The 21,663-nt window shown below is 40.5% G+C and overlaps 1 protein-coding gene across 1 annotated transcript in view; it reads right to left on the reverse strand.

Annotated features, from left to right (window-relative positions):
* Nucleotides 1–21,266, reverse strand: part of LOC309615148 (uncharacterized protein) — a 259,975-nt gene extending 238,709 nt beyond the window's left edge. Inside the window, exon 1 of the mRNA XM_082364516.1 lies at nt 16,942–21,266. Within this exon, the coding sequence (XP_082220642.1) occupies nt 16,942–17,064 (123 nt within the window). The 5' untranslated portion in view covers nt 17,065–21,266. The remainder of the gene's footprint in view (nt 1–16,941) is intronic.
* Nucleotides 21,267–21,663: the final 397 nt, after the last annotated feature.

The following is a 21,663-nucleotide window of genomic DNA, read 5'->3' on the forward strand; positions in this document are numbered from 1 at the left end:
TGGTGCAGTGGTTGAGAATCTGCCTGCCAATGCGGGGGATATGGGTTCAAGCCCTGGTCTGGGAAGATCCCACATGCCACGGAGCAACCGGGCCCGTGAGCCACAACTACTGAGCCTGCACGTCTGGAGCCTGTGCTCCACAACAAGAGAGGCCGCGATAGTGAGAGGCCCGTGCACCGTGATGAAGAGTGGGCCCCGCTCGCCACAACTAGAGAAAGCCCTTGCACAGAAACAAAGACCCAACACAGCCAAAAAAATAATAATAATAATAATAATAAATAAATAATAAATAAAATTTTAAAAAAACTACAATGAGATATCATCTCACACCGGTCAGAATGGCCATCATCAAAAAATCTAGAAACAATAAATGCTGGAGAGGGTGTGGAGAAAAGGGAACCCTCTTGCACTGTTGGTGGGAATGTATATTGATACAGCCACTATGGAGAACAGTATGGAGGTTCCTTAAAAAACTAAAAATAGAACTACCATATGACCCAGCAATCCCACTACTGGGCATATACCCTGAGAAAACCATAATTCAAAAAGAGTCATGTACCAAAATGTTCATTGCAGCTCTATTTACAATAGCCAGGACATGGAAGCAACCTAAGTGTCCATCATCGGATGAATGGATAAAGATGATGTGGCACATATATACAATGGAATATTACTCAGCCATAAAAAGAGGCCATTCTTATCAGCATACTTACATGCTGTATTGTCTGATGTCTTTAAAAAGATAACAACTCCCTCCAGCTATCAACCCTTTGCTCTGCTCCTATTTATAGCAATATTTCTCACGATTTGTCTGTACTCACTGTCTATTCCTCACTTCGCATTCTTAGGAAGGAACTGGGTATGTTTTAATCCCTTCTAAATAAGCATTCATCCTAAATCACCCCATAGAAACCTCACCCACGTAAGGATCTGCTGGTTATTTCTCAAACCTCATCTTCTAAAGCCTCCTGGCAGCATCCGGCACAGCCGATGATTCCCTCGTTCTCCAAATGCTTTCTTCAGTTGGCCTCCAGAATATTATATTCTTTAAATATGCCTCCTATCTCACTGGCCCATCTTTCTCAGCTGCCTTTGCTGCATCCACCTCCTCAGCTCTCTTCTCTACCCTTACTTTCCCTAATCAGTGTACTCAATTCTTGCTTTAAATTATCTTAATATCATTTTTAAGCTGATGATTCCTGAATCTTTATCTCTATTCCTGACATCTCCTCCGAAATCCAGGAAGCCTACTCTACATCTCTACTCAGATATGTAATAAGCACTTCAAATGTAATTGTTCTGAATAGAACTTAAAATCCTCCCTTAGTCTTAAGACAAAAAAAGCAAAGAAATATTGAACTGTAGCTCATAGTTTATTTTTCACAGTGATATGTGTTAGCAATTCTGAAACTATTTTGTATATATTGCAGGATTGAGCAAATAGATCAACATACTGAGAATAATAGGAACCAGGTTTCTCACTGGCTGGTTGTTTAGAGAAGAAATTACAAATACAGAAATGGAGAAGTTAAAAGTATTAGTATAAACTTGGGGTGTTTGACATAGATCAATAGATGATAGACAGAGTAAATAAATATAGAAACACACACACACACACACACACTTCTCTCCTGCTGAGAAGACATAGAAGCACTGACACCCCAGGAACAATAGATCTTGATTTCAAAATGCCATTCCTCACAAAAAGGAATCAGGATTTCTTGGAAACCGAGGAGCAAGAAAAGTAGAAGGTAAGCCTGGAGCATCTTCCTGTGCCAGAAAGTAAGGAATTGTTCAAAGAATAATGGAGATATGTCAAAAGGACATAACTAGCATGAAGAAACTCTCACTGGCTAAACTTGGGAAGTTTGAACATCAAAATAATTAGTAATGGTAATATATAAAAATAATCCTTTCAGTAAAACAAATATCCATGAGATAAAACTAATATAAATACATTGATAAATGCAGGGGAAAGTAAAGCTTTACCTTAAAGTATAATGACAACTAATAAATGTGAAAACAATGATAGAGTTTGGGGGGGATGGAAATCACCATTTTGCAACCATCTTTGTAAGACTTGATTTAGCAAAGAATCATCAGTGGATGATAAAACTAGTGGTTGAGTGTTTGAGAAGGAACAGGATATTAATCTCCAAATAACTGTCTGTAGATTAATAGCAAAGTGAAATACAGTAACTGTACAGTGGAGAGAGGTGGTGGACATTACCTTAACAAAGTAATCAAAGTTAATGTCACCAATAATAAGACAATGCTCCATTATATGCTTCTTGGTATGATGCAGTGAGGACATAACATTTGTAGTATTCCTGCTGAAAATGCTTGCTGATCTAATCATAAGGAAACCTGAGATAAACCCAAATTAAGGGACATACTAGAAATTATTTTGCCTCTCCTCTTAAAAAATATCAAGGTCTAGAAAGACAAAAATGAGGAACTGTTTCAGGTTAAAGGATACTGAAGATATAGGGAAACAAAGTAATGCGTAATACTGGGCTGGAAAGAAAAAAAAAAAAGACAATATTGGAAAATTGACTTTGAATATAGAATATAAATTAGATGAGAAATAACATTCAACAGTAAATATACTGATTTGGATCATTTTATTGTACTTACGTAAGTGAATTTCTTGTTCTAGGAAATGCACTCTCAAATATTTAGGGATAAAGGGTGATTTGCAACTTTTTTAAATGATTCATAAAGAGAAAAGGAATGTTAAAGCAAGAGAGCTAGAATGTAAATAAGTGGTGAATCTGAATATGAAGTAGAGAGTGTATACTATTTTTACAACTTTTCTAAAAGATTGAAATTGCATTAAAATTAATGTTTATATCTGTGTTGTTTTAGAAGAATCAGGGGTGGCAGAAAGGTCATAAATAATGTCAGAAGCTAATATCAAGTTCAACAAGAAACAACAACAAGAAACATAAGTGAGGATATGCTGAGAAGAAGGAGTTCAGAATTTTACCACATAAAGGAAGCTGTTTCCAAGGGTTACGATGTCTAAATCATGGCCTCACTAATAATGGCTGTGAAAAAGGAAGATCAAGATCCTGGCATTGTGACAGTTAAGGAATGAAGAGGCCAGTCATCAATACAATGTTTGGAGTCTACAAAGATGACAAGAGTGATTGAGAGAAGTCTTTGTCTACAACTAAGTGTTGAAGTCATCAAATAAGATGGAATAAGTAGATAACAGCAACGAAGTTGGGGAGAAGGTGGCATTAAGTGAATAACGTTGGGAGTCCAAAGAAAGGCATTAACAAGGGTTTGTGGGGAGCAGTAAGGAAGAAGCAGATAAATGGAAGCTTAACGTGTAATGACCTTTCCAGGATCAATGAGGGAAGGTAGGAAAAAAGCCCTCGGTTTGAGAGGGTAGCCAGAAAAGCAGTATCATCAGGGAAAACCATGTTTCACTTAAATAAAAAGAATTGAGAGCATTCCAAGGAAATGTCAAAACTGCGGGGTTGTCTCTTCAACAAATGGTGCTGAGAAAACTGATTATCCACATTCAAAAGAATAAGTTGGATCCTTACCTTACAAACTATACAAATACAAAATCAACTCAAATGGACCAAAGACCCAAATAAGAATTAAAAACTATTAGAAGAAAATATAGTGGAAAATCTTCATGACGTAGGATTTATTAATGATTTCTAAAATAAAACACCCAAAGCGTAAGCAATGAAAGAAAAAATACATAAATTGGTTTTCAACAAAATTGAAAACTTATACATCAAAAGACACATTAAGAAAGTAAAAAGTCAATGCACAGAATGGGGGAAAATATTTGCAAACTATATATCTGATAAGGTCTAGTATTTAGAATATAGAAAGAAATCTTACAACAACAAAAAGACAATTTTAAATGGTCAAAGGACTTGAATAGACCTTCCTCCAAAGAAGATATACAAACAGCCAACAAGCACATGAAAAGATGCTCAATATCATTAGTCATTAGGGAAATGCAAATCAAAACAATGAGATAGGGACTTCCCTGGTGGCACAGTGGTTAAGAATCCGTCTGCCAATGCAGGGGACACGGGTTTGAGCCCTGGTCTGGGAAGATCCCACATGCCACAGAGCAACTAAGCCCGTGCGCCACAACTACTGAGCCTGCGCTCTAGAGCCCGCGAGCCACGACTACTGAGCCCATGTGCCACAACTACTGAGCCCGTGTGCCACAACTGCTGAAGTCTGTGCTCCTAGAGCCCATGATCTGCTACAGGAGAAGCCACGGCAATGAGAAGCCTGCGCACAGCAATGAAAAGTAGCCCCTGCTTACCACAACTAGAGGGTCCGTGTGCAGCAATGAAGACCCAATGCAGCCAAAAATAAAAAAAACAACAACAACAACGAGATACCACTTCACACCTGCTAGGATGGCCATAATAAAAAATGGAAAATAACTGTTGGTGAGGATGTAGAGAAACTGGAACCCTCATACATTGCTGGTCGAAATGTAAAATGGTACAACCACTGTGGAAAACAGTTTGGTGGCTTCTCAATAAGTTAAACCTTGAACTACTACATGACTCAGCAATTTCACTCCTAGGTGTGCACGTAGGTGTGTGTATATATACAAAAGAAAATTTGCATGCAAATGTTCACAGCAGATCTATTCACAATAGCCAAAAGGTGGAAGTAATGTCCACAATGGATGAATGGATAAACAAAATGAGAGAAATCCATACAATGGGATATTATTTAGCTATAAAAAGGAATGAAGTATCAATACTTGCTACAACATGGATAAATCTTGAAAAAATTATGCAAAGTGAAAGAGACCAGACACCTAAGACCACTTATTCTATGATTCCATTTGTATAAAATATCCAGAATAGGTAAATCCATAAAGACAGAAAGCAGGTCAGCAGATGCCAAGGGTGGGGCGGCGGGGTGGGGGAACATGGAAGTGACCACTTAATGGGTACGGGTTTCTTTTCGCAGAGATAAAAAAGTTCTAGAACTAGATAGTAACAACAGTTGCACAATATTATGAATGTACTTAATGCACTGAATTTTATACTTTAAATTGGTTAAAACAGTAAGTTTTATGTTGTATATATTTTACCACAATAAAAAAATGCAGGTTATTTTAGAGAACCTGGTAGAAGTAGCTAGACAGGTATGAAATTCTATCAAGTGTCTGCAGGATGGGGAACAAGCAGATGGGAGGAGTTGCATGAAGACACCAAAAAGAAACTTTGGAACCAAATTTTGAAGAGCTTTGAACGTCATATAAAAGAGTTTGGACATTACTCTAGAATCAATAAACAACCACTGAGGAGTTTTAAGCAACCTGGTAAATCGATCTGAAGAAGTTCTAAAGTTACTGTAACACTCTTTTAAATGGAGGCCTGATATGACATCTAAACATCTATCAGAAATTCTCTTTTATTGACAGTTTCATTAAATAGACTTGATTAAATTGTCTCCCTCTCTGTCCCCAGAAGCCAGGGTGCTAAAGTCCTTTCCTGGTATATAATTTTTCCAATCTCCTTCTTAAACTGTAAGCCAAGAGTAGCCAGACTGGTGGCCATCCCTAACAAGGTTTTAATAGGTCTCTTAGGTTGCTTTTTACAAAAGGATACGAATGCCTCCCTCAACAATTAGTGGACTGAAGGCCTAGGCTATTTTAACAAAAATATTTCCCCTGCTCCCAGGCAGCCCTGAAGCTTCCTCCCAGCTGTGGGATGATCCCTGTGCCTAAGCCCAAAAGCCAGGGCTGCTAACATTTCATGGCAGGAAGTCAACTCCGCAGCCTGCAAGTCTGGCATGTAAGGCATATAGATCTATCTTTAATCAAAACCACAGACAGTTGGCACTTTGGGCACTCCAAGAATGCAGACAGGAATTCTCTATGATCCAGCCCTGGCCAAAAGCTCCCATGAACACCTGACATTGAGAGACTTGGTAAAATCCATTCTTAACTCTTCACTCTTTGAGATGAGTTAAACACTATCCTATCTGAGACAGTTGAGTTCATAAATCTCACACAGAGGCCTCGTGATCATAGCTCTCCAATTATGTGCCTTTCCTGGATTTTAAGGTATTATAGCTTCAGATTCAAATGTTCAACTAAAAAATATTTTTTTTTATTTTTAAAATCAACCACACATTCACCAGGGTTCATTCAAGACCCTTCATGAATTGCCCATAGTCACTCTAACCTTCTAGACTCATCTCCCACTGTTCCCCCAAAGAACCCTAACTTTTGCCCATTTATTTCATTAGTTGTGTGTCTTCTGATGTGTCAGTTGCTGAGGATTCTAGGATGGGTTAGACACGGTTTCTGCCTTCATGGTATTATATCAGCTCAACAGAAAGACAGACATTGGGCTGTCATAGGAACAAGGCATTTGCCAAGAATGTCTCTCCAGCACTGTTTTAGTACCTGTCAAATTTTTTTGCCAAAGATCTTCGGAGCTTTATGAAATTAGTGACACCTCCCCATTCTAGGCAGGACTTGACTTTGCATTGTTTTAATCACAATGAGATGGAAGCTTAGGACAATTAGACCAGCCAAGAAAGCTTTACTGTCCCTTTTTGTCTGACAAAATGTGGTGCCAAGCAGCACCCAGGAAACACCAGCTGTGCCCCTGCTCTGAGCAGGGTGTGTGTCTCCCCACCTGAGTGATCCAGGATTCCTAGGGTATGTGTACAAATCCACAGTCAAACCTCATGGCCTTTACCAAGTGATGGCTGCAAAAGGTGAGGGGGTGTTACGTCCTTCTGGTGCAATGTGGGCCTCAAACTGTGCTATCGAATCACAACTCTTTTACTTCTTTTGAGTCATAAAGGGGCAAATCTCTTTCTAACCTGTTATAGAATCACTAAACAACATGCAGAATTGTGGACAACTTTATCTCAGAAATGTTTACGAGATCCACATGCTTTCTCAGCTTGTGTGATATGTAGAATGTATTTTATAGTGACTTGTTTAAGAATAATAAACAATGAGCACAGTTTGTTAATCCTATTTGTTTCTCATGAAAAGAGAAAAAAATAATTATACGTTAAGTGTCAGGGATTTTGAGGCCATTGGTGGATGGTTCCTTGACTGGGCTAAGGGATGCCCAGATAGCTGGTAAAACATCTCTCTCCCTCTCTCTCCCACCCCCTCTGTCTTGGAGCTGGGACATCCATTTTCTCCTGTCTTCAGACATCAGAGTTCCTGGTTCTTGGGTCTTTGAACTCCTGGGCTTACACCAGCACCCCTACCCCTCCAGGTTCTCAGGCCTTAGGCTCAGACTGGTAGTTACGCCATCGGGCTCCCCTAGTTCTCAGGCCGTTAGACTTGGACTGAATTATACCACTGGCTTTCCTCGGTCTCCAGCTTGCAGATGGCAGATTGTGGGATTTAGCCTCTGTGATCATGAGTCAATTCCTATAACAAACCTCCTCATATATATCTGTCGATATGGATATAGATCCTATTGATTGTGCTTTTCTGGAGAACACTAATATACCCTTTAAAGAGGAAATTGACTGAGAAACTCCCACAGCAAATATCTAGCATAGTACTGAGAACATGGGAAGTTTGTGATGTCACACTAAGTTTAGTAGTAAGTGTGCTTCCATAGGATACATATTCGCCTTGAATTTCCAAATAGCACTTTTTTAGTGCCTATTAGGTCAATTCTATTTACGTACAGGAATTCTATTACATAATTAGTGACTAAATTTTCATTAATCTCCCCAGCCCCTGCACTTTGCAAGCTAACACCCATTTTTTTCCCCCATAGGAACAAAAAGTTTGCTTTATTCAGGAGGCCAGCAACCTGGGGGTATGTGTCCAAAAACCAACTCTGAAGATTCTGCTTGACCATGAAAGTTTTTAAAGGGAGACCAAACTAACACCAATTTCTGATGCATCTAAGTGAGTCATTAGGCATACAGTTTCTTGTCTGTTATTTCTACTATTTCTACCCTATGGGTCAACCATTCCATACTGCTGGAATGGAATTTAAACAGAGGCAGTAATAATTGTGAACTTTGTATGCAGAAAAAAATTATTGTGGGGCACGTGTGAACCATGTCTGAGTGTTCATTTTGGACTGCATCAGTGTGAAACATCACTATTCCAAGGCTATCAGAGTCTTGGTGCATCCCAAGTGGACCAACATGGAAATCTTTCTCTTCTCCCTGCTCTCCGGGCTGTAAGGCAGCCCAAGATCCTCCACAAAGCTCATAGAGTCAATTCACTGTCTGCTTTGCAGACCCAACTCTCTCCAAGGCCAGTTCAAGGTCTAGATTTAGATGGAGGTAGTAGGAATTTTGCCTTAATTTCCAACCAAGGAGCCCTCGGCTTTGGAATTATTAGTTCTTGATTTAAAAATAATTTGTTTTCCCTGAATCAATTTTATATCTATTAGTACTTAGAGGACAGGTAATTATTTGGTATCCTAGAATGCCAACAGGCTTAAAATTGGCCATTTCTAAACCAGCTCAGTTTCACTTTCCAGGATAGTTTCTTTATGACCCCAGCGCAAAGGAAAAGAGAGAGTGAACACTGAACTCTTCAGTTCTAACTCCTCCTCTCCCTAAACACACACACACAAATTCTGCAGTTGAAAAGGCAGATCCAATACAGTCTAGAATATCCAATACATCTTATGGGTCATCTGATCTCTATTTCTCTCCCAAATAACAAGAGCAAGATTCTATTAAAGAAAAAAATCCAGAAGAAATATGGGAGGAGAGAAGATCAATAGCCATATAAAGTAGGAAGTAAATTTAACCTCAGCAAAAATAAAAATTCTAATAATGAAAATCCTCAGCAAACAAAGGAAATCCATCACTGGAAACATGATACGGAAGGTAGATGGTCATGGCAGGGGGCTCTAGAGAGGATATACAGTTTGACTGAGAAATTAAAGATTCTCTGAAATCCAAACACATTATACAGAAGTCACCTGGCTGCTTGCTGTCCAGCCAAAGTACAACCTAGCACGGCTTTCCTTCCCACATAGCAGGAGAAGCCACCAGGTGTCAGTGAAAGCTAGAAAATAAAATCAACTTTGGGTGTTTTAAAAAAATAACTTGCCTAAATTTACACTAGGAGATAACATTCTGGACATGTTTTAATAGTAATACTGAAAAGTAATGATAATAAAGGGAATATCAAATACAGAAACTCACAAAAATTATCAAAAAAGTTTGTTAATGAACACCATAATAAATGAACTCCCAATTTTTCTCATGATTCCAGAGAATGTGTATCTTAGTTAACCAATGCCACATTGGGAGAGGAAGAAACAGTGCTTCCTATTGATCAGATACACAGCAAATAGCAAAATTATTTTAATAAACTTGGCCATCAGATGCATTCCCACCTGAGATCAGCACAAGCATCACGTGAAATGGGCAGCTGTTAGAGGATCACAGCTTTTGATTAATTCCAGGGAATTTTACCTGGCTTTTCCACTCTCCCCACGCAAATAACCTCGCTCAGATTCTTACTGGCAATTTTAGAGAAGGTTCTGCCTATTTAGGGAATTGCCTCTGCCACAAAGAATCAAGTGAAAATTATCAGCTCCGCCTCACCTTAATGGGACCTGAAAATTACCATGCTTAGAACAGATTGGCACCTCCCAGAAAGTTTCATATTTTTCTACTTCAAGGTCAATGGGTTCTTGTGGGGGCCTCGCATGGACTTTCAAATTAGCCATATTCTTGAGAATTAGCTACCCCTCTTTGCCTCAAAAACAAAGAAGAAATAAAAACCAATATTTTTATACCACTTTATGCTTATAAGACAACATTTTCACTCGCATTTGATATGAACATCAATCCTGTGTTGTGGGTAAAATAATTCCATGCCCATTTTACAGATGAGGAGATGGAGGCTAAACAATTAACCCAAGTTTGCACATTGGGTTAACTTCTCAGCATCAAGTTCCCCACTTGTAACTTTTTCTGACTCAGCTCTAAGAGAAAATAAAAATAAAGAGCCATATGCTCTTAAAAATGTTTTCAGTTTCCATAGAAAATCACCATATAAAGGTAGAATAAAGAGACAAATACAGTTATCCAGCAGAAAAAAAATTAAAACATTCAATACTGCAACTAAAGAAATTTTTGTCAAAATCTAGCTAAAGATATTAAACTTGTCATGAGACTATATCGTTGTAAACAAAATAGAAGTTATATATTTATCATATATCAAAATACACATTTTTTTTAATCCATGTCTTTGGCAGGAACAGAGTGGGTTGTGAGCCAAATTCACTTAATGTTTGCTTATAAGGCTTAATTTTATATTTTTAAATTTTAATGTGAAGAAACTAGGAGAAGTGGAAAAGTACAAATTATGGGGATTTGAGAAGGAGCCTTAATAATAGAAACCATTTACCCTCCTGAGTTCTGAACTAAGCGAGATAAACAGAAGTTGGGCAAATGAGACTACCGATGTCAGCTTTACATGAGCTGTTGGAGAACGTGACTCAGGTGGGAAGCAGCAGCGGTCCCTAATAATGCACCCTGAACTTATTTACCCAGAAGCCGGACCCAAGGCAAAGATCTGACCCCAAGTAGTATACCTGGGAGTTAATCCAAGCAGAAGAGTGAGGGAATGAGACAGGGAAGGGAAGAAAGCCAGCAAAGAGCACGTCCTAAAGTCAGCTACCGATATACGAGTGTATAACTGAATCACTTCGCTGTACAGCAGAAACTAACACAACATTGTAAAGCAACTGTATGCCAATAAATATATATATTTTTAAGTATCAAAAAATAAATAAATAAATAAAGTCAGTTCCCACCGTGGGCAGCCTGTTCCCAATCCAGCTGGGGAACTCTGGGGGAAAGCAGAGAACACACCTCTGAGAGTTGTCTCACCCCAGTGTCTCTGAAACTAGCTCTTTATTCATCAACTCCCACTCCATCCTTGTTGGAGAGCTGCCTCTAAGGGCATCAACTCTAGGGCACTTCCAGCTTGTCCTGTGCATGGGCCAAGCACGTTCGTGTGGCCAGGAACACACACTAAGAAAGCGCAGGCATTGGTAATAAGCAACCTTCTGCCTGTAGAGGTGAAGGCTGGGAGGAGAGAAATGGGGCACCCACAGCACTTGCTGCACCCATCGAGTCACAGACAGCACAGGCCAACCTTGCCACATGCCCAAGAGCAGACCAGCTGTTAGGCTCTCCTGAGCCGAGAAAGAGAAAGGGACTGAGTCATGTGTGCTCAGCTCCTCACCCAGAGTCACATCAGCTAAGTCACGCTTCTGCCGAGAGGAACAAGTGAGGGAGCAAGAGTGGCCAGGGGTGAACGCTGACAGAGCTAGGGGAAAAGGGGCCCCCACAAGGACAGTCCGGGCTGAGAAGGGTCTAGAAACATTACCTAGAATGTCTTCACTCATCTTTTTACCTCTTGTTACCAAAAAGAAATCCCGAGCAAGCCACTTTTTCCGGTTTGACTTAGGTTTCACTGAATTATTAGCATATTTCTACATAAAGAATAGAAAGTATAATTTGGGCACTACAGATCCAAAACAAATACCTTTAACAGAGCCAACTGGCATAAAAATTACTTTCAGATGTTTTATATATATGTATCTCCTCTAAGGGAGAATTCAAATCATAACCCAATGGTTGGGTAGTAAAAATCAGTCTACTTTAAAATATTTTTATAACTCCCAGATACCAATTAAATTGACTTAAAGAGGTGAGAAGTAAATAGGCAGAAATAAACGCTATGAACAGCAAAATAGCCAAGAATATAACTTGTCAGAAAAAAAGAAAAGTTTGTATAGGTTTATACCATACTTATGCTAGGACTTAAATAATTTCTGGATGTGGCAGACCAACACATCATCTAATTTATTTTATTAGAAAAGGGAAGCCTTTCTGACATGAAAAATATATGGCAGCCCAGTGTATGTATGTATGTGTCTATGCATATATACATGTATGTATATATACATACACACATAGGCTGTGCGTGTTCATGTATGTGTGCTTATGTGTATATATCACTGACTTATTGGATGGAGATTAAGTAATGGCCTTTGGCAATTTTCAGCTCTGTAGGAAGTGGAGACAACCGATATAGATCTATAAAGTTTCCATAACAAAAGCAAGTGTGTGCTATGAGAAACAATGGACTACCTTTAGAGCCAAAAATCATGTATTTATTCATTCCTCATTCATTTATTCATTCCACAGCAACTGAGTGCCTACTTGGCAGATGGAAGATTACGAAAGAGCAGAAAAGAGGTTGTATATGTTATCTATTGCTGCATAACAAGTTAACCCAAATGTAGTATCTTAAAACAACAAAAATGTATTATCTCACAGTGTCAGGAATCTGAGGGAGGCTTAGCTGGGGGCATCTGGCTCAGAGTCTCTCAGGAGGCTGCAGTCAAGGTATCAGTTGGGGCTGCAGTCATCTGAAGTCTTAGCTGGGCTGGTGGATCTGCTTCCCAGGCCACTCATGGGACTGTTGCCCACAGCCCTCGGTTACTCACCCCATGGTCTTCTCCAAAGGACTGCACACAATATGGCAGCTGGCCTCCCTAGAAGCACGTGCTCTAAGAGAAAGAGAGCCACCAAGAAGGAAGCCGCCTGGCAATCTCTTTTGAGACAAGTGTATTTGGAGCCTTGAGTCACCATGTAAGAAGTGCTGCTACCTTAAAACCACCATGATGGAGACAGCACATGGAAAGGGCACATAGACCCACAGAAAGATGCCCGAGGAGCCCCAGCTGTGGGAGCCCTCGGCCCAGGCAGAAGACCTGTGAGTCTGGAGGCCTTAGAGACCACCCAGACCCAGCCACAGAGGGACTGCAATCCCATGAGAGATGCCAAGTGGGAACCCCCTAGCTGAGCCCAGTCAACTCAGCACTAGCAGAGATAATAAGAGATTGTTCTAACAAACCACTACTGGAGGGTGGTTTGTTACACAATAATAGATAACCTGAAACAGATCTTATGAAGAATGCAATCTCCTTCAACTTTAACAAGAAAAAGGATTAAAAGGCATCGTATATTTGCCTAAAAAGACTCCGTTGTATTTTAGAAGGGTTTTGGCAACCCTGGAAGCCAGTGATTTCACTCTCCCAGTTTCCCCTCTCCCCTTTATTCTAAGGCCTCCTGCAGCACTTTTTCTAATGCAGAAGCTCAGCTCTGTCAAACCTTCTTCATTACAAAACAAGTGAAACACCACTTTCTAACCCCTCAGTTTGGAAATTCTAGTTGTCCTCACTTTCAGAAATGGCTATTTTCTGAGAGAGAAAACTACCAAATGACTGACGAAATGCTATTTTACTGGAAGACAGCAGCATCAAAAGGTCACTTTCAACACAGCATCAATATAAATGTTGTGTCTTAAAACACGTGTAAAATCTTCATGGGCGGCTCCTTTTAATCACCACACCAGGAGGTGTTTTTACTTATTGAAGGACAACAAAGGCAGGCAACTATCAGGGAGGCATTTGCTTCCCAGATCTAACTTACAGGATGCTACCTGTGAATAACAATCACAGCATCTGCCAATGAGATCAATCACCCCCCTCCCCCTCTTCCCACGACACTAACTGAAGTGGGAAGGCAACGGGGGTGGGTGGTAGCCAGCAAGCAGAGAACAGGGGCTGGGCAGGGCAGGGCAGGGCAGGGCAGGGCAGGGCAGGGCAGGGGGACAGGTGAGGTGAAAGGAAGTGAAACAGCCGAGCTCTAACTCATCAACTATTTCTCCCTAAGTCCGTGGCAGCTCTCCTACATGGGAGTTAGAGTTGCCACATATGCTAAATACGAACTAAGTGGCCTGGTCCTCCTTTCTACAGGTACAGAAAGTCAAAACAGCTTTGCTGTCAGATCATGGCCTGAATATTTGATTGGCTCCATAGATCTCAGAGGCCTTTGCTGCAGGTTTTTGATATTTACTTACTGGCCTTTAACTCTGGGCCAGCTCTGCTCTCTATTACAAGTGCAACATAGAAATGTGGTCATGAAGTACTTTGTTGGGTTCAGTCACTCTGCAGGTCAACTCCCGGTTCCTCATGCCAACCCAGAGAGCTTACTTGACACTGTCATTACTTCCTGAGAGAAGCATTACAGTTAGCTCATTATTTAGGTTACTGTGATATGGGAATGCCTAACACGAGTGTGTTGGATAGAAGGTATGCGTTCAACAAATGCAGTTCATGTGACGATGGCACTAATCGGCAAGCTTGAGTAAGCCCTAACCTCTGCAGCAATGGTTCAAGTCTAGCAGCACATTTGAATCACCTAAAGGGCTTTTAAAAATGCTGATGCCAAGCCTGCCCCAGAACAGTTATATAAAAATGACTAGGAGTGGGAACATGGCATTGGTATTTTTAAGAGCTCCCTCATGATTCTCATGTGCAGCTAAGTGAATTTCTGCTTTATGTTATTTTCATAGACAATTAATCCTTATTGGTTTCAGAATCAATGTTTTTGAATGCCTTCTCATACTGTAGGGCTGACCACCCTTACTGTTCACCTTCAACTGTTGCTACAGGTAGTACTGCAAATGGCCCTAAATCCTTATTAAAAGGAAATTTACCAGTTAAGAAAAAATGGAAGACTATTAGAAAAAGGAGAGCTCTTAGAAAAATTGTCTGTTGCTTGAAAGTAGAAATTCTGTACTCAATATTATCCTGAGTCTAGTCACTCCCCTAAAAATTTAGCAATTGTTTCTAAGTATCTTATGTAACCCAAACAAATCTGGGTGCCCTCTAGACCAGAATTGGCCTAGTATTGTATCCATAAGCCAGCACAAATATATCTCCAAAAGGCCTTGACAAAGGGTATAAGTCTTTACTTATATTTCTTGAAAAGTGAGAGAGAAGAAATTATACAGCATAAAACATAGCAAAGTAAGCTTAAAAACACCGTCTTCCCCAAATCCCACATCACAGCATAGCAAATGTCTCTAATATCTCCTCCCTGCTCTTTCAGAAACACCCTGTCTTTCAAAAACTCAGCCTACTCAGGATTTTCCATTTCTCTCTCCTTCTTCAAATCCACTCTTTCCTCCTACAAATAGCTTTCTGTCTCTATAATATTTCTGTCATTGTTACCTTTTATGTTTTACACCCAGCATCCATAATTTCTTATTCTAGTAATAAAAGCACGTTTTCTCAGGAAATCACCCCCTTTCTTGAAAGTGTTTCAAATGTAGCTGAGCAAACCTGTCTCCAAGGCTGAGTGCGAGAGCTGGCCATCACCTATAATCCGCAGTGACCTGTCTGTTCAGGGTGAGCACAGGCCAACCAGGCCAGTTAGGCGCAACGGGACAACTTCAAGACTGCTTATGCTGTTAGACAAAGACTTTCTCTTTCTTCTGAGGATACCAGCCTTAGAGATACATCTCTAATTGCCCTAAGTGAGCACAGAAGCCTGAGAATGAAACCAACAACAAGGACATAGAACGCAGGGGTGGAAAATAGGTGCACCTGGGTGTGACAGCATTGCTCAAGTAGGTTAATCCCAAACCTACTAAGCTTTTGATGGAATCCGGCTGCGCTTCAAGAAAAACTACCCTGTTTCACAAATGAAAGAGAAACTATTTTAAAGTATATTGAGTTAGGTTTCTGTCACTTGACACTGAAAGTTATATGCAATACAGAAACCAGTGCTTGGAAATAGGGAATAGTATTATAAATAAGAGTCCATAATGGGGAACTGGCCAAGCTGTGATAGGTTAGATGGCAATAAGGAGACCTCTGGCCTAACTAAGCTAAGAAGTTGGAAATGTTTGTTACAAGGTGATTTACCTGTTGCACCTGGGGATATAGAGAACATGTCTAAGAAGGCTGGAATATTGGGGAATTTTGCAGAAAAACTCTAGAATGTAGGGATGTATCGGTTACTCCTCGCCGCCTTCACTAAGCTCCAGCAAGAAAAAAATTTCCTTTACAAAGAACTCCTATGCACACTTGCCCTTCTGGAAACAGAGGGAAAATAAAACCTTGCTAAGAAAGACCCTTTCTACGTACAAGTAATTTGGAGAAGCTTTAAATTCTGTTTGTATTTTACTTGCAGGGTTAGAGATACTAAGCCCCAGGATAACGTTGGAATTGAAGATAAACGTGGAGCAGGAGATTAGACCGCAAGAGGAATCAACAGCCTTCTCCCTCAGGCTTCTTAAAACCTGTGAACTTCCTATTTTAAAAGGAGACAATCAACCCCAAGGAAAAGAGCCAGTCATTGGACTTCGGGTTAGGGACAAGGGAAAGATAAGATGGGACTTTGACCTATCTTGAGACAGAGGCCAAACTGGAGAGTATTAAGCTGATCTCTGGTCAGATGGACAGAACTCACTCTAATCTCAATTCAGGGGCACTGACTTGACAAGATAACTAGCTTTGTTTTTACTAAAATTGACTGGCTGCAAACAGAGCCCAAACCTACTAAGCTTTTAAGGGAATTGTGTTTTCAGAGAATCCTCGGTCTATTGAACAAAAGTCCACACATATATTTTTCTGCAGCTTTTCTTTTTTCAGTTAGCAATGTCTTGGGAAGAGTTTCATACCAGTGCCTATGAGCTTAACCCTCTTTAACTTCTACAAATTTCCTTGTATAAAGGTTTTATCATTTATTTATCAAGGCCACTATTGCTGACCACTGACCTCTACCCAATTTAGAGACATCATAAAGAATGCTGCACTGAATATCCTTGACTGTACTTACAAAAAGAGGTTTTTCTTAAAAAAAAAAAAACACTGAAACCTGGTACTATGGGAAGGGTTGCCATGTCCTAGCTAACAACTTCTGGGAACTCAAACAAGCATTTGTTCAAAAAATGAACTGAAAGCTATCTTTATTACCCACGAGTTTTGTGTTTCATTCCCAGATCCGAGAGCCTCAGAAATATCCGCCATAACACTTCATCCAAAGAAAGACCCCAGCGATGAGGAGCAAAGTAACCCAAGGGCTGTGAATTTAAGACCTGACCTTTTGTGATGCTCCAGCGTCCCACCAGCACAGTCTCCACACTCCAATTCTCTTTTTCTTCCTGGTTGGTTTTGTCAAACCTCCACAGTTTCCTAGTATGCCAGCAGCGTGTTTGTTTTTCATTTTCTTGTGGCTTATAAAGCCGCAGATGTGGGTGGGTGGCAGGAACTCAGTACTTTGCTTCCTTAGCAATAAGTACCGCCATCAACTGCACACATATGTCTCCTATTAAAGTAAATGGAAGGCACGTGTCTAATCTGGAGGACAAAATTGGCAAAACTGAAACAGCTGTAGCTATTGACCCTCTGTTTTGAATGGGTGCTATAGGAGGTGAATAGTTCAGTCCCTTTTTCTAACCTGCTTATATGACTTCTTCCTTGAAAGTGGTCATTTCTTTCTACCTCTGTTCACATATCCTAGGATTTTCCCCAGACTTTTCTAGGTTCAGTATTTCATTCTTTCTTTCTCATTATAAAAGAAAGAAAAAAAGCCATTTGGCATAGTCTGTAAACACCAATGATAAAGAACAATTCCCAGTGCCTGCAGAAACTGGGTGACCAGGTATTGGTATATTTTAGAGGGAAATCAAATTGGGAATCTAATTGGGACAGTGGTTGAATGTAAGATTCCTTTTGCCCTCATGTGTCTATGATTCATGAATTAATGCAGTGAACATACTTTGAGCATCTCAGCGTGCCAGTTACTGGTAGAATCTGGACACACGCAAAACAAAGACAATTTATATTTCTAAGGCTTTCACATTCTAGAGAGGACAGACAAGAAAACTGCCTCTCACAAGAATCCATGAACAACGAAAGGGCAGAGAAGCTGTGCTATTTGTTGTTGTGTTGTCAGTATTCAACAAATATCTGCTGTATGAATAAAATAATTGCAATGTATGTGATGAAACCAACTAGAGACAGTAGAAACACAGATCTGAAAGTTAAAAGAATGGTCCAAACTTGGATAGAAAATTATGAATCATCACCATAGAGATGTTAGAAAAAAATGTAAAAGTGGGCGAGACTGACCAGGAGGAATATAGGAAGTCTGGCCAGCTTCAGAGCAACTGACCTCTAAGTGACAGATGAAGGGCAAGGAACCACCAAGACACAACCAAAGATGTGGGATGAATATCTATAAAGTGTAATGTCCTAGAAGTCAAGAGAGAGTGTCTTAGTTCGTTCAGGCTGCTATAACAAAAATACCATAAACCAGGTGGCTTACTTCCTGTTAGCATCTAAAGGCATCTGCACACCATCACGAATGAAAGGAAAAGTTCTCCAAGATTAGGCTTCAAGGTGGCAGAGCTAAGGGAAGGATAACTGAATACCATCGTCATGATTGGCCAAATGAAATAGCTGGTCTCTTTAGACGGGCTCTAAAAAAACCTTGTAATCTCTACTATTAAATATGAAGAGGGGACTGCACCCAAACCTCTGCACCTGGAAGCAATTGGTCTCCCAGTCTTAGCCAAACTTCTAAGGATGAGGAACCAAAGGCCTTCATCTCATGGTGCAAAATGACTCCTGCATCACTGGTATGCTATCATTTTCCACACAACCACCAAGTGAGCTGAATAGACTCCCCGTCTCCTCCACCCTTGGGAGAATTTGCTGGAAGAAATAGACATCCAACTGATTTACAATTCTGGACAGCCTTTCCTGTGTACGTGAAAAGCTATTTCTCACAGGGCTTTTCTCAGCTGTTGACTTTTCCTGACGCAAGTGTCAAATGCTCTGGCAGGTGAATTCTACATCCCTGTGGTGGCCTTGGGTGTTGGCACTTGTAAACCGGTATATTTCTGTCATCACTTGCATGCCAAAGCTCAAAAGACAGCTACGTGTGTATTGGAGGAAAATGCAATTAAGAAATGTTTTAGCACACAACCTCAGCATTTCCTTTGGAGAATAAGGGGGAAAGCTGGAGAGCTAAGGGGGTTCCAGCCAGGGGAATGGAATCTCTAGAACCAGATACATGAATCTAAGAAGCTTAAAGAGAAAGCAAGGCAGCAGGGAATGATAAAAGATCAGAGCCCATCCCATGCCTCATTTGGCTCAAACCTTTTTCTGATGTAAAGCCCAGAAACTGCTTCCTTCGATTTCTGCCTGACAAGGGTGAAATTTATTTCCAATGCACTTAATATTGTATAGACATAGCAGGAACCGAGTGGAATCAAAGGAATGAAATGCATATATATCAAGGGTCATCCTACTCTTAGCTTGGTTACCTGTCAGTTGAAACATCCAACACTTTACTGGAAGATAATTAGGTGCCTTCCCTACTTTACCAAATAAAAGAGAGTAGGAAAAACAATCACTGGGTTGAAGCAACACTTTATACATTGAAAAGAATGTGAAATATGAGAGCCAGAAATTATCTTAGAATTAAAATTTCCACACTCATATTGAGTAAGGAAACTGAAGCTCAAATAAAGTGAGTTCACCAAAGCCAGCCAGCTGATTAGTGAGAATAGAGACTCTGATATAGTTATTTAGCAAAAGTCATTTTTCCAGGCATGGTGCTGGGTACCATGGGTGCAAAGGGGAAATAAACAAACTACACTCATCACACCAAGAATCACATATGTGTTACAGTGGATAAATGCAGGAGTAAGGAGATCATTCAGGTACAATGTGCAGAGGGAAAACAGGAGACACAAAAGCCCGTCTCCTCATGAGCCACCCAAGGTTCTTTCCACAAGGCCCACCCCAGTCAATACCTTCAAAGGAAAAACTTAATGTCATTTCCACAGCATCACATTGTAAAATCTTGTGATTTAAGACAGTTTTATGTGAATGTAAAATGTCATGTTTATTACCAAAATGCATTCAAATCTCATACTTGTACTATTTACTATAAAGCAGATTTTGGTACATAGCCCAAATATCCCAGACTTCAGCACCTGGGAGGTCACATTTCCCTTTTATACATAAATCACAACAGTTGGAACCCCTCATCCTTTTGACATGCATTCTTTTCCAGGTTGTCTTAGTCCATTCAAGTTCAGGATGTTCTAACAGAATACCATAGACTGGGTGGCATATAAACAACAGAAATTTATTTCTCACAGGTCTGGAGGCTGTAAATCCAAAATCAAGGCACGTGACTGATTTGGCATCTGGTGAGAGCCCTCTTCCTGGTTCACAGACGGAAAGTTTTTCACTGTGTCCTCACATGGTACAAGGGGGCGAGAAGCTCTCTAGGGCTTCTATTATAAGGGCACTAATCCCATTCATGAGGGCGCTGCTCCTGTGACCTAATCACCTCCCAAGGCCCCACCTCCTAAAACTATCATTGTGCGGGTTAGGATTTCAACATGAATTTAGGGGGAAGGGATATAAACATTCTGCCTACAGCATAGGTTTTCCTCTTTTACCGGTTTCTGAATATCTCAGTATCTTGTGTGTTCTCCAAATCCTCCTGTCACCAGTCATACGATTCTAGATTCTGTAAGCTGCTTCTTCTCACCCCAGGAGAGCCATCCCCAAGTATAGCAGAAGCCCTTCCCTTTCACTTTTCACAGCCAAGCAGAAACAGGCTACTTTTGAAAAAATAATGATAATAAAATTATTCTAAAAGTAATTCAAGGGGACTGCACAGTCCCCAGCCCCTTCTAGGTCCCGTATAAAGCAAGTTTATAACATGTCCTCTACCCCAGGCCACTTACTCAGCCCCAAGGGTTTATCCTATGCCCACTGGCTGTTCGTGCTCCAGGTACCTCCACATCTCCCGGCCTAGGCCAAAGGGAACCCAGTCCCAGAGAGAGAGAGAAAAGTGTTTCCCTCACCCTGTTCTAAGGCTCATTTAGGAATGACTTTTTTCCAGAATGATCGACAGTTGAAATGTCCATTTCCTTCGGAGGCAAACCCATTCCTACTACAAGGTTGCAGTTGAGCTGTTCACAGGACAGTTCTATGACGACTGATAGCATATTTCCCAAAGCCCATGTGCTTTAGCCCCTCCCCAGTTTGTAGGACATCAGTAGCTCAATGGAAATTCGGTGATGCCAAAGTTAGTATTATTCTGTGTTGGACAGAATAATGCCTCCCAAAGATGTCCACATCCTAATCCCTGGAACCTGTGAATACGTATGTTACCTTACATGGTAGAAGGGACTCTGAAGATGTGATGAAGTTGAGGTCCTTGAGATGAGGAAACTATCCTGGATTATATGTGTGGGCCCAATGTCATCACAACGGTCCTTAAAAGTAGAGGACATTTCCTGGCTGTGATGAGACATAGATATGACTACAGAAGACTGGTCAGAAAGATGCAACATTACTGGCTTTGCAGTGGAGAAGGGGGGCCACAAGCAAAGGAAAGTGGGCAGTCTAGAGAAGACAGAAGCAAGGAAATAGATATTCCCCTAGAGCCTCGAGAAGGAACACAGGTCTGCCAACACCTCGATTTTAGCCCAGTGAGATCCATGTCATAATTCTGACCTACAGTCTGTAAGATAATAAATGTGTGCTGTTTTAAGCCACTAGGTGGTAATTTGTTATGGCAGCCCTGGAAAAGTAATTCCTTATTCCTTTTCAGTCTCTCCTCATTAAGGATACAAAAGACATGGAGACACAGTCTCACCTAGGAATACACTAGTAATATGTATTATACTTGTTACCCTTGTAATGCCAGTTTATCTTGGATGTGGTGTGGGGAATTTTGCTAAGCAGCGGTTCTGTACTAACTTTAGTCATTCTTGGACTCAAGAAAATGATC

Source organism: Balaenoptera borealis (genome assembly GCF_965194805.1).
Source record: "Balaenoptera borealis genome assembly, chromosome: 17".
In the NCBI taxonomy this organism is placed as follows: domain Eukaryota; kingdom Metazoa; phylum Chordata; class Mammalia; order Artiodactyla; family Balaenopteridae; genus Balaenoptera; species Balaenoptera borealis.